Source organism: Gambusia affinis, linkage group LG17, assembly GCF_019740435.1.
Source record: "Gambusia affinis linkage group LG17, SWU_Gaff_1.0, whole genome shotgun sequence".
NCBI classification, from domain to species: domain Eukaryota; kingdom Metazoa; phylum Chordata; class Actinopteri; order Cyprinodontiformes; family Poeciliidae; genus Gambusia; species Gambusia affinis.
In genome coordinates this window covers 13,052,752-13,063,605 of record NC_057884.1, presented here as the reverse complement: position 1 = coordinate 13,063,605, position 10,854 = coordinate 13,052,752, and the positions used below count along the sequence as shown (strand labels likewise).

At 38.9% G+C, this 10,854-nt stretch overlaps 1 protein-coding gene across 6 annotated transcripts in view; it reads right to left on the bottom strand.

Moving 5' to 3' along the window:
* Positions 1–618: 618 nt before the first annotated feature.
* Positions 619–10,854, bottom strand: part of LOC122819495 (nipped-B-like protein B) — a 28,984-nt gene continuing 18,748 nt past the window's right edge. For all 6 annotated transcript variants that reach the window (XM_044096263.1, XM_044096260.1, XM_044096258.1 and 3 more), the window contains 19 exons: positions 9,890–10,036; positions 9,340–9,474; positions 9,150–9,248; positions 9,012–9,065; positions 8,821–8,929; positions 8,590–8,726; positions 7,552–7,692; positions 7,356–7,449; positions 6,386–6,540; positions 6,217–6,307; positions 5,950–6,123; positions 5,159–5,349; positions 4,949–5,056; positions 3,993–4,193; positions 3,731–3,877; positions 2,663–3,036; positions 2,417–2,591; positions 2,102–2,293; positions 619–1,329 (listed from right to left, as the gene is read on the bottom strand). In XM_044096263.1, coding sequence (XP_043952198.1) covers positions 979–1,329; positions 2,102–2,293; positions 2,417–2,591; positions 2,663–3,036; positions 3,731–3,877; positions 3,993–4,193; positions 4,949–5,056; positions 5,159–5,349; positions 5,950–6,123; positions 6,217–6,307; positions 6,386–6,540; positions 7,356–7,449; positions 7,552–7,692; positions 8,590–8,726; positions 8,821–8,929; positions 9,012–9,065; positions 9,150–9,248; positions 9,340–9,474; positions 9,890–10,036 — 3,075 coding nt within the window. In that variant the 3' untranslated portion in view covers positions 619–978. The remainder of the gene's footprint in view (positions 1,330–2,101; positions 2,294–2,416; positions 2,592–2,662; positions 3,037–3,730; positions 3,878–3,992; positions 4,194–4,948; positions 5,057–5,158; positions 5,350–5,949; positions 6,124–6,216; positions 6,308–6,385; positions 6,541–7,355; positions 7,450–7,551; positions 7,693–8,589; positions 8,727–8,820; positions 8,930–9,011; positions 9,066–9,149; positions 9,249–9,339; positions 9,475–9,889; positions 10,037–10,854) is intronic.

Genomic DNA, 10,854 nt, shown 5'->3' with positions numbered 1-10,854 from the left:
GAACCCGGAGAGAACCCACGCATGCACAGGGAGAACATGCAAACTCCATGCAGAAAGACCCCAGGCCGGGAATCGAACCCAGGACCTTCTTGCTGCAAGGCAACAGCTCTACCAACTGCAGCACTGTGCAGCCCAGTAAAGATAACAATGTATTGCAAACTTAACATAAACACAAATCAGAAAACATTTTGCACATTCAAATTAGAGCTACCAATAACTCCAAACCTGAATTTTAAAACTAGTCTTGTTGGTTTTAAAATCCAGCTTTGAAGAAGTCTGATTATATAGACAACAGGAGATAAGTAGCTGAACAAAGCACAGATAAAAAAAGAGTACAAGGAGAAAAAATGTCAAAGTATTTCTGTAAAATCTAATGTACTATGTAATAAAGAATAAGAAAGATCCACCAGAGAGGTGGTAGGAAACTTAATTGTTGCCCTGTGCTATAAAACACTAAATCAACTGTATATTAAAACAATATTAGCACAGATTCTGTACCGCTTTTCCCATAAATAGCTCATGCCAAAAATAACAGAGATGGTGCTACACCATATTTTTTAATAAGACATGAAAATTTGCTGGACTTCACATCAAGTAAATAAATTTATCTGGATCTAGTTATAATTCCAAAAAAACACTTTATTAAGAACATCATCAATACACTAACTTCCAACATTCAGCTTGTTTTTTTTGTATTTTTATTACAGAATTATGTTCAGATATAAACATGTTTTTTAGTTAAACTATGATACAGCGGGAGTAAAAATCAAACATCCAAGTTGCTGCACAACAGCGAAGGAACTCCCACACAATGTTTTCACAAACATTTTCTTCTCCGTTTCTCTTGTGTTAACTTAAACATCAGTATTTCAAAAAGATTTACGCCACCAGAGCCTTAAATCTAAACATGAATGCTGTCTCTGAAGGTAACATAGCAGATCCAGAGATGTGAGCTGCGAGGGTCGTTCATTTTCGTTATTAACTCTTTGACCCATCCTTGGCCGCGTACAGCGCTCGTAACGTCTGTGCCACTTTGTTCGTGAGCTTCTGTCCGCTCGTCAAGGAGATTTTCTTGTAAATAATGTCCGACTCCTTGATGCTGTCGACCCAAGGCACCTTTTTGCGACCGTCCCGTTTCTTAGCCACAGTCCACGATCCAGAGTAAGATCCCGTCATCCAGTGTATACTGTAGCCGCTCTTGGTCTTCTGGACGATCTTGGCGATCTGCGGTCTGTCTTTGTATTTGGGGCGGCAGATGGCGACGATGTCCATTAGCTCCACCGTCTGACCCGTGTCATCAGCAGAATCCATGTCTTTTCTTGGTTTCCGCTGTGGATTACATAGAACAATGTTAGTTTAAGCAGGAAGGGGCTAGTACGTATCTAGCGAATAATTTTTTGATATTTAACAGTGTTATTGTATTTTCATACATGTTGAAGTTGGGTTTCATGGCTCTCCCAAGATTCAAGATATTACATAATGGCTACATCGCTTTAGGCTAAAAGATGCTCATAAACAGAGTTTACTAAGTTGCAACAATCTATTCTAAACAAGCTAGTTATAAGTGAAATGAACTGCCTCATCATTCAATTCAGTTCATTTCAAAAATACTTTATTTATCTCAGATGGAAATTACACCCATCTTCAAAGAGTTGCTGTGTATGTTGACACTGTTGCTAATAGGGTTGCTTGGTAGCAGTCAGTCCTCCAACGTATGTGAAGAGGCCTCTGACTGAAGACTATTACTGTATGACAGACTTGTGACTCAATTTCCATGCAGCAGAGACAAAAACATAAATTACTTGAGAATAGTGTCTATTTTTAATTGACCCCAACGTTTGATTATTACCAGGATTGTAGCATAAAGAAATTTACCTAAAAACACATTTCACAACACGAAGCAGGCTAAAGGATGTGAAAATAAACAACAATACATCATGCCCTGATGAAAAGGAACAGATGAGAAACATAATCACTCTATCAGTCTTCAAAGGATTACAAAGCAATTTCCAAGACTTTGTGACTCCAACAAACCACTTGTAGACTGGTAACGTAAATCAAAAACTATTTTAATTTGACTTTATGGGATTGTCATTCTTACCGCAGGAGGATCTTCATCCTCACTCTCCTCATCATCTGTCTCTACTGGAGCAGTGTGATTACTGTGGTTGTGATTTTGGGGTTTTGGACCCTTCAGCAGCGAATTGATGGCTTTGTTTCTGGCATTAGCATTTGCTTCGCCCCCATCCTCATCCTCTTCATCACGATCCAAGTGCTCCATCAGCACCTTGAACTATAAGACAAAAAAATCAGAACCAGTTAGTTCACCAGCCCAAGATGGAAGATATATATTTTTTAGGAATGTTTTCCTCCTACAGATATCAGGAACCAAGATGAAAAAGGAAATTGTGCTTACATCCAAAAACTGTTTGACAATATTCCTCTTAGTTTCATAGCTGAGGTTTCTGTTGGCCACATCACTCCTCAGGTATTCCAGAGTTTGACGAGGGTTGAAATGCACCTTAGATTTCCTGTTCACTGCCTTGTCATAAACTTTGGCAGACTCCGTCGGCGAGTACTTCTGGATTTTGCTGTAACACACGTGAGATGTCCATAATTAAGCAAAACAAGTTCATAAAGTATCTCTACCAAGGCCTCTTACCTGTCTGAGAAGCCATAAAGATTCTTAAGGTGTTGTTTGAGCACCAGCAATAGCAGGATACCCTGTGAAGCACTGGCAAACTCCTGCAGAGGGGTGGTGTTTTCAGGCAGACGGTCCATCACTGCTTCTTCATCGCCCAGATCTGAGTCAGAGTCACCGCCTCCAAGCTTCTTTCGCTTCCGAACTTCCTCCACCTCTTCATCGCTACTGCTACTGCTACTACTATTGCTGCTGCTGCTGCTGCTGGATGTGCTGCTGCTCTTCTCTTCGTCATCGTCCTCATCTGAGCTGTTTTTCCTCTTATGAGAATGCTTCTTTTTTCTCTTCTTTGTCTTTACCTTCTTTTCATGTCTCACGGGCTCTTTCCGTAAACACTGCAAAAGTATAAACATGCTAACTGGTTCAATATGTAAAGAACTGTGCTTCATCAGAGTTTAAGACTTAATAAACCCAACCATACACTTAGAGCCACTTTTAAGCAGGAAAACAATAACAAGAGAACAGTAGAAACCAGATATTTAGTCATGCTTTTTAGAAAGGTGGATTGATCTCCTGTAGTAGTCTGTAATACAGGGGTTCTGAACAAGCCTCTGACTAAAGACACTGTGGTTGCACAACAGTGAAGAGAGTTGTTTGAAATGTTTTTCATGTGGTGAAGAATCTCTCTTTGCTCCATCATCTCCAGACTAGTCCACAGATCAGAACCAGTTTTCTTTATCAGCATGTTGAGACTTTTGAAGTGGCTCTGATGTTGCCACAGCAACAGGTGATGGCAGAACATATTTCATTCTCCACAACAGACTTAATCAACATTTGTCTGCACACAAATCACTATATTTTGTATAAGCTGAATTATCAACAAGTCATGTTAAAAACAGAGAGGAAGCATGCAAGCATTAACCTTGCCTTTTATCAAGCTGCTCCACATAGAATCCTCCGGAGGAGCAAAACATGAGTTTTTTTAAAAGTTGTGGCTGTGTTTTCTGAGCCCCCCTACTGCCCGTGCAGCGATAAAAAAAAAAAAGAAAAGTTGTTGTCCCACTCCAAACGATACACAAAAACTCTTACCTCTTTGAAAGACTGGAGTAGGTTGCTGCCAGAGACAGACAGAGTAATGTCTATATGATGCATGATGAAAAGAGGTTCCTCCTGGGTTTGATAAGGGAAGCATGCCAGGTTGTCAGCTATGAACAGCAGCATGTTTACCTCCGTTTTCTGCAGGGAACAAAGAAAATGAGTAACTAAATCAACTTGACGGAACAAACTTTTATTCGCTTTTTTTCCAAGATATCTGCAATAACAACAGTCTACAGAAGGTAAGTTAACTCACAGAGCTGTCATCAAACAGGTTGAGCAGGGAGATGAGGAAAGCTCGTCTGTGTTGTCTGTTCCCACGGACCATAGAGTAGAGATGTGAGCAAAGGGCTGAGTCCGAGTCATCGTGTCGGAAACCTCGGACCACTGCACGTTTCCCTCCATTTATGGCCTGCTGCACCTGATAAGACATCTTCAACCCAGCAACAGCCTTCATCTGTGGAAGCACACACAAAGGTGGATCTTCTTCAGCGATACTGCTTGACACATAACCTTTAGGAATGTTAGTGTATTTATTTTTATTGTTAACAATAGCTCCAATAGTTTTCCTCCAAATTGCTACGGTGCATTAATTCCCCTCCCTGCAGTCTGCAGCAGTGCCTGGAAGTCAGCTGAGTTTGGCTCTGCTCCACATCCGCTCCACTGTTTCAAAACAAACCTGGCGGGTGGAACATCTGATTTTTCCCTGGTGAGCCGAGTTATAAAGACTTTTCCATTTTTTCAAAGGCTCTGTAAGGTTTTGCCATCAACAACAGCAGCAGAGGCTTTTGCATGATAAGCTGCATTTTGAGTCAGGAAAAAAAGCTACCAAGAGATTTTATTTAAAGTTGCTGAAAAGTTATGTCTTTTTTTCTACATGTTTACCTCATTAGTTGCCTTTCAATGTGCATGAAGGTTATTGTCAGCTGAATTAGTTATGGAGAAAGTGTGTATAGCTAAATTAATTCAATCTAGAAAACACTAAAGTTACAAAATGGTTGAGTACTGCAACCATATGTTGATACAGAACCCAGATACCAAATAAAAGTTGCAATAAGTTTCAGCAGAAAAACATAATAATAATAAGTAAAGGTAAAAAGCAGAAACAATAAGTGCACATGTTCCACCGGGAGTAGGCAAAGAGGCATGCCGTCCACTGGCCGTCCGCTCGCTCCTGCAGGATCGGAACCATAATAAACAGAAGTTACTCACATGTATGAATCCTGAGTATTTCTTGTCAATCTCCACTAGTTGTTGGTCTGCCTTGTTCTTCATGGTTGGTTCTGGATCTGTTCCCATCGCAATCAAGTAGGGGACACACTAGGCAACAGAGATAAAAAGTTTTATTCCAACACTGTTTGAAAATGTAAAGCTAAATAAATCTACTGTGATTTTGTAGGCTTGGAGATGCTGTGAACACACCTGTACAGGGTGTACGAGGCCCTGGCTGAGAGTCAGTGTGATGACGTTCAGAGCAAAGTGCCGAACAGTGGACTGTGAGTGGAAGAAGGACTCCAGCACCTGCTTGAGGTAAATCTGCATAATAGAGCTGCTCATGCCTGAGGAGATGTCGCCCATCTCCTTAAGATCTTCCTGCTTCGCTTGCTTCTTCCCTGAACAAACATCAGTAACAACAATATGATATAGAAAAATCCCCAAAATTCTCAAACGTAAGCTAAACTGTGCTTAGCTCTATTGTGTCTATCATTTGTAAGAACACTTTTTACAGCTGCAAAGATTTTGGTGTATATCCCACTTAATGCCACTCTTATGTAAAGGCCAGATTTATGAGGAGCACAGCTTGTAGTGGAGATGTGGATCTCTAAAGCTCCTCCAGAACTACTAGGTTCTCTAGTGAACATTTGAGGCTTTCACAGAAGTGTATCAGTCCCTCTAGTTTTTTGTGATTCTATTGCATAAACTCACGCAAAATCAACAGAGTCCTGCATTTTTTCATGCCATCGCAAAATGTTTAATTTACTGCAAATTTTCAGCAAAAATTGTCAAGAACATTGGGTTTAAAGACCATTAACGCCCTCGTTGAGGTAGCAGTATTTCTTACTTCTACTACAACGCTGCCTCAACCTTATTAGATGTCAAATTATTTATGCTATTGTTTGTGATCGAACAAAAATTTTCCTATTAAGTGTCCAATCTGTTTGAAGTTTGTGGTTGTATTGTGACAGCATATGAGCCAGAACTGAGAGACTCACATTCACGGTCAGCCTCTTGCATTCGAGAGTCCTCCTCCTGCAGGTACGTTTGAAGATTTTTGAGCACATGGATCTTCAGATTGACAGCCCTGTTCTCATCGGACAGCAAGCTGATATAAAGAACCTTCACATCTTGTACAAACATGAGCTCTGGGTGCATGATGAACTGGAACCCTGCATAAGAGGAAAGAAAGAGTTGATCACTAGGGTCATTAGGGGGTTACTAAAGACAAGATGAATAAAAATTTAGATAGTCATATAATTTACCTAGACCAATTATGGCCTTGATCTGGACCTCTTCATCCTCATGGGTGGTGAAATACAGTAGAAGCTCCAAAACCTTGTCTTTTATGATGATCTAAAAGATGGCAGTAAGATCCATCAAAACATTTCTATGACAGCTCCAAGAACACCTCTTAAAAGATGTGGTGTTTACCTTGTTAGCTCCCTTGAACTCTTCTTGGTCGAAATCAAAGTGTCGACAAAGCGCCCCCACCGTGAACAGTGAGCGCAGCAGAGTTGGTTTGTTAGCAGCCAGAGTGGAGCCGCTGGGGTCCTCCTGGTGCTGCGTCTTGAGTTTAGCCAGAGCTCCTGTAAAATAAAAAGCATTATTTAATGAAGGTCGTGAAGGTTAAGAACCAGATGGGTAAAGTAGAGAGACATTTAAAGAGCACTTCAGCTGTAGGCACAAAAAAAGTCAAAATGGTAGCTTTGGAGTAAGTTGAGCCCCAGCCTCTCTTACATGTGGGTGATTGATAAGATAGAGCAGACACATAAAACACAGAAATGGTGGGGTACTATCTATGTTAAAGAAAAAGTAAAGTTAATGGCAGCAGTGGCTCTTTTAGTAGCTTTATCTAGGGGAGAATAGCTTCTTCAATGACTTTGAGACAGTGTTGAACAGTAAAACAGAGTCAAGAGTTAAATTAATAGAATAATAAATGTAAGACAATTGTTACAGCTCAGCAGATGACCCTCTCTAGGAAGGTGTCTTAGTTAAACAGAAATGCCAAACCAGATGTAACTTCTATGTTAAGAAAAATCAGAGAGGACATAATATAAAGTTTGTAATATATGCAAATAATGCATTATTGGAGTGTAGTGGGAGAAAGAAGAAGACATGTAGTTCTACAAGACATGAGCCTGATAACTAAAAGATCTGCTTCCAGGTCTTAGAAGAAATTGTAGGAACCAGTTCACCTATTTTCCCTTGTGTACATAATACTCCATACTCAGCTAGACCTGACAAATAGTGTCTGTGAAGAATAGTTGTCAAGCATTTCCACACTTTCTGGATTGGACAGACAGAGCTCAACGTGATTAATATTATGTAGGATAAAAAGCTGCAACTCAGGACAAAAACCAGCACAAAACTCTAACATGAATCATGATGCATGCAGTCTTACCATAGAAGCGATTGAAACAAGCCCACACAAACTTGTAGTTGTGTGTGACCTTGGTCACAATAGCACCAAGACAGCTCACACAGTGCTGCACAACCTTCGAAGACAAAATATATCAAATTAGCCTGTCGTAAATGTTCATCTTTATGATTGTTCTGGGAGGTTTCTGTGAAAACTGTGTGCTGTAAATGAGACTGACCGTCATGCCATGCTTAATGATGAGCTTCATCAGGTCTCCCTCAATCGTGTTGAGGAAAGACTCACTTGGATTCTCCATCAGAGGAACAACGAGCTCCAGAATCTTGGACACATTGCAAATCACCATGAAGTCATTCTGAGTCTAAAATGAAAGAGTGGAAACACATCAAGTTAGTCACTTGCTTCTGTTTGTGTTTCTACATGGCTGCCACTAGGTGGTGCAATAACACAACAAAATGCATAAGTGTATCTTTAGGTAAATCATAATTTAAAGAAAAAAATTATTCCAGTTCAACTTATAAATACTAAAAGTTACTTTTATTATATAGAAAGTGCATTTCAAGCACTTACATCTTTTCTATTTTACAGAAAATTAGAATATTACATAAGACTAAAATATAGGGCTTTTATTTTTTTACAGAAATATTTTGTTATGGCCAACACACACAGTCAATGACACCCATTAGAATTATCATCAACTAAAGGTCACCACTGAAGAAGAAGGGTGTTCACAAATTGCTGTGCTCAGGCATTTTAAGGGAAAGTTAAGTGGAAGGAAAAACAGGGAGCTTTGCTTCCATAGTCTTTAAAGGATTGTTTGAGACTGTTGTATTTCTTGTCTCAAGCTGCTCCTGAACTTGACACCGCAGCAAAACCATCTTACATGAGCTAAAGATAAAACAAAGAGGACTGTTGCTCAGTGGTCCTCTATTTTTTTTAGATTTAAGTAAATTTTAAATTTTCCTCTCAAAGTATAATCCCAGCAGTGGAGAACCACAGAACGCAACTTGCTTGAGGTCCAGTATGAGGCTTTTTATTGGTCTTATTAATTTTCTTCTTTTTCTTTTTTTTTGTTTAGTTTTCTTTAGCTATAACTCATGCTAATTAAATTTGACTAAAGCAAGCACCTAAAAAATGTTGTTCTGTGTCATTCATCTATAAAAAGCATGAGTTTCAGTTTATGAGTTTGGTTACAATCCCACTTTGAAATGAGCTCTAAGTAACTTTGGCAAATTAAATAAATAGATTTAGTACTTACACTGCATTTAGTGTTCAAGTAGGGCTGCATAGCCATGGCATGTTTAACCATTAGGTTAGGCCTGATTTTAGTAACCAGAAAAAGAGTGGTGATGCAAGCTACCACACGACCTGAGTTTATCCCCTTTTCTTCACAGTCTGAGAGGCACATAGAACAGAACGCATTCATTGCAAGTCAAATTTTTTGGGATAAAATACATATTATTTTATTATTGTATTCACCATACTTTACCTGCAATAGATTCCTCGTATTTTAGTATATGTTCCACTAAATTGTCCACCAGCTGAACACAGGCCTTCTTAGTTGGTTTATATGAAGCATCTTCCTCTGATTTCAGCAGCTAAATAATCACAAACAGTGATTAAATGTAATGGACAACGAGCAGGAAGCCGCCGCTGTTTCAAACAAATTGCAACACTCACATTTTGCAAAAGCTGCTCAAACCAATCGTAGCCTGAATCTTTACACGCCAACACCTTGAATCAAAACGAAAACATCACGAGTCAAGACTGCGACAGCGATATGTTTTCTATTTTGAGGACAAGAAATGTAGTACGGACCACGTCTGTGATGTTTAGGATCTTTCTGTTCATGGCTTCTTCATCGTGACTGGGTGTGGGGGAAAACCAGAGTTTCTGGAATGTCTCATTTACCAGTTTCTGCAAAGATACATAAGCCGAATATCTTTAAAAAAAAATCCCAAAAGTCGCTTTTGTTAACATATACTAAAATATCGTCATAAATGCAAACCTTGATCCCTTCCTCATCATTGACTCTGCGGATCATCCTGACACACATCTCTGTTATCTTGTGGAAATCTGGCAGCTCCAAGCAGATGTCTCGAAGAATCTTAATGACTCTTTTTCTCACACTGATTCCTGTGTCCTGTAAATACGAAGTAGATTTTAAATACTAAATTAATATGCACTGTTTCTTAAAAAAATAAACTTTAAAACTCTAAACAAATGACCTGAAAAAAGTTAATCTATGATGCAAAACAAATCATGATACCAGAATTTGAGAAATCACTCCGCACTATTTTTTATTATTGCAGTGACTTCATTTGATCTGCAGGTGGCAGTGTTGGAAAATATATTTCACCTCAGCTGAACTTTTCCACCTTAAATGAACTTTCTCAACACAGTTTGCAAAAAGTTCTACCCGAGACTCGTACACAATGTTTTGTATTTCTCTTCAAAAACCCACAGCAAGGAACCAATAAATCAAATCTTTATAAAAAAAATTAGTGAACACAAACACCAAAATGGACTGAAAGCTATAAAGAAATATATTCTGTTACCAGTATCCTCTCAATAAGCATGTCATAGTACTGCTCGATGAGCTCAGGGCGACTGAGTACGAAGCGGCCAAGAAGCTCCACGGCTGCTTCTCGGACACTAGTGGAGTTGTCCATAAGACGACAGTGCACCCCACGCTGCATGTCCACCTTATAAATGAATATAATTAGATAGGAAAAAAGCTTAAATTATGCCTTTTCATACAATCAACACATCAAGAATCGATACATCCATGATCAAGCACTATGTGAGCAGCTTCGGTCACTCACACGCTGAAAGTCTTCACATCTTATTGCATGATTACAGTTACACAAATAAAACACAAAGAAGCCTTAAACATAACCATTGAGTTCTGTGCGTAGGTTTTAAGTGAGTCAAAATGTATTTTGATTATGGATTGAAAGTGCCAAACATTCTTTTAATATTTCAAGATGATCTTAAAAAGATTTTCTGAAGATTTTTCATGGTTTTCCTGTGGACTTTGTTAGTTTTTACCCTCATTTTCAGACCACTTTATTTGTTCAGTCAATTAGCTATAGCCTGTAAATCATTCAGCCATAACAAGACTCCAAAACAAAAATTTTATTGTAACCCATAGGGGGGCCCAGAAATTCTTTGTGAACCACTGACATAGATCGTGCAAAGACCCAAATTTAAAATCAGTTTGTCACCAGCCTATCCTGCCTACAGATATAATTTCTATTGTTAAATCTTTGAAAAACATAAACAAAAGCTTGACAGAGAGAAAATAGTATTTCAGCATCAAAAAGATGGTTCCCCAAAACGAGTGAAAAATAAGCCAAAGTTAAAAAAAAAAAGAAAACAATTGAGGTGGCCTACAACATTTGATAAACAGCCTGAAAGGTTGTTTTTCTTAATCTGTCTGTGTTAAGCTTTAGACTGAGTAGTATAGGAGATCTGCTATGTGCATAAATATAAAACTTACTACTGAAAAGGCATACAGAAT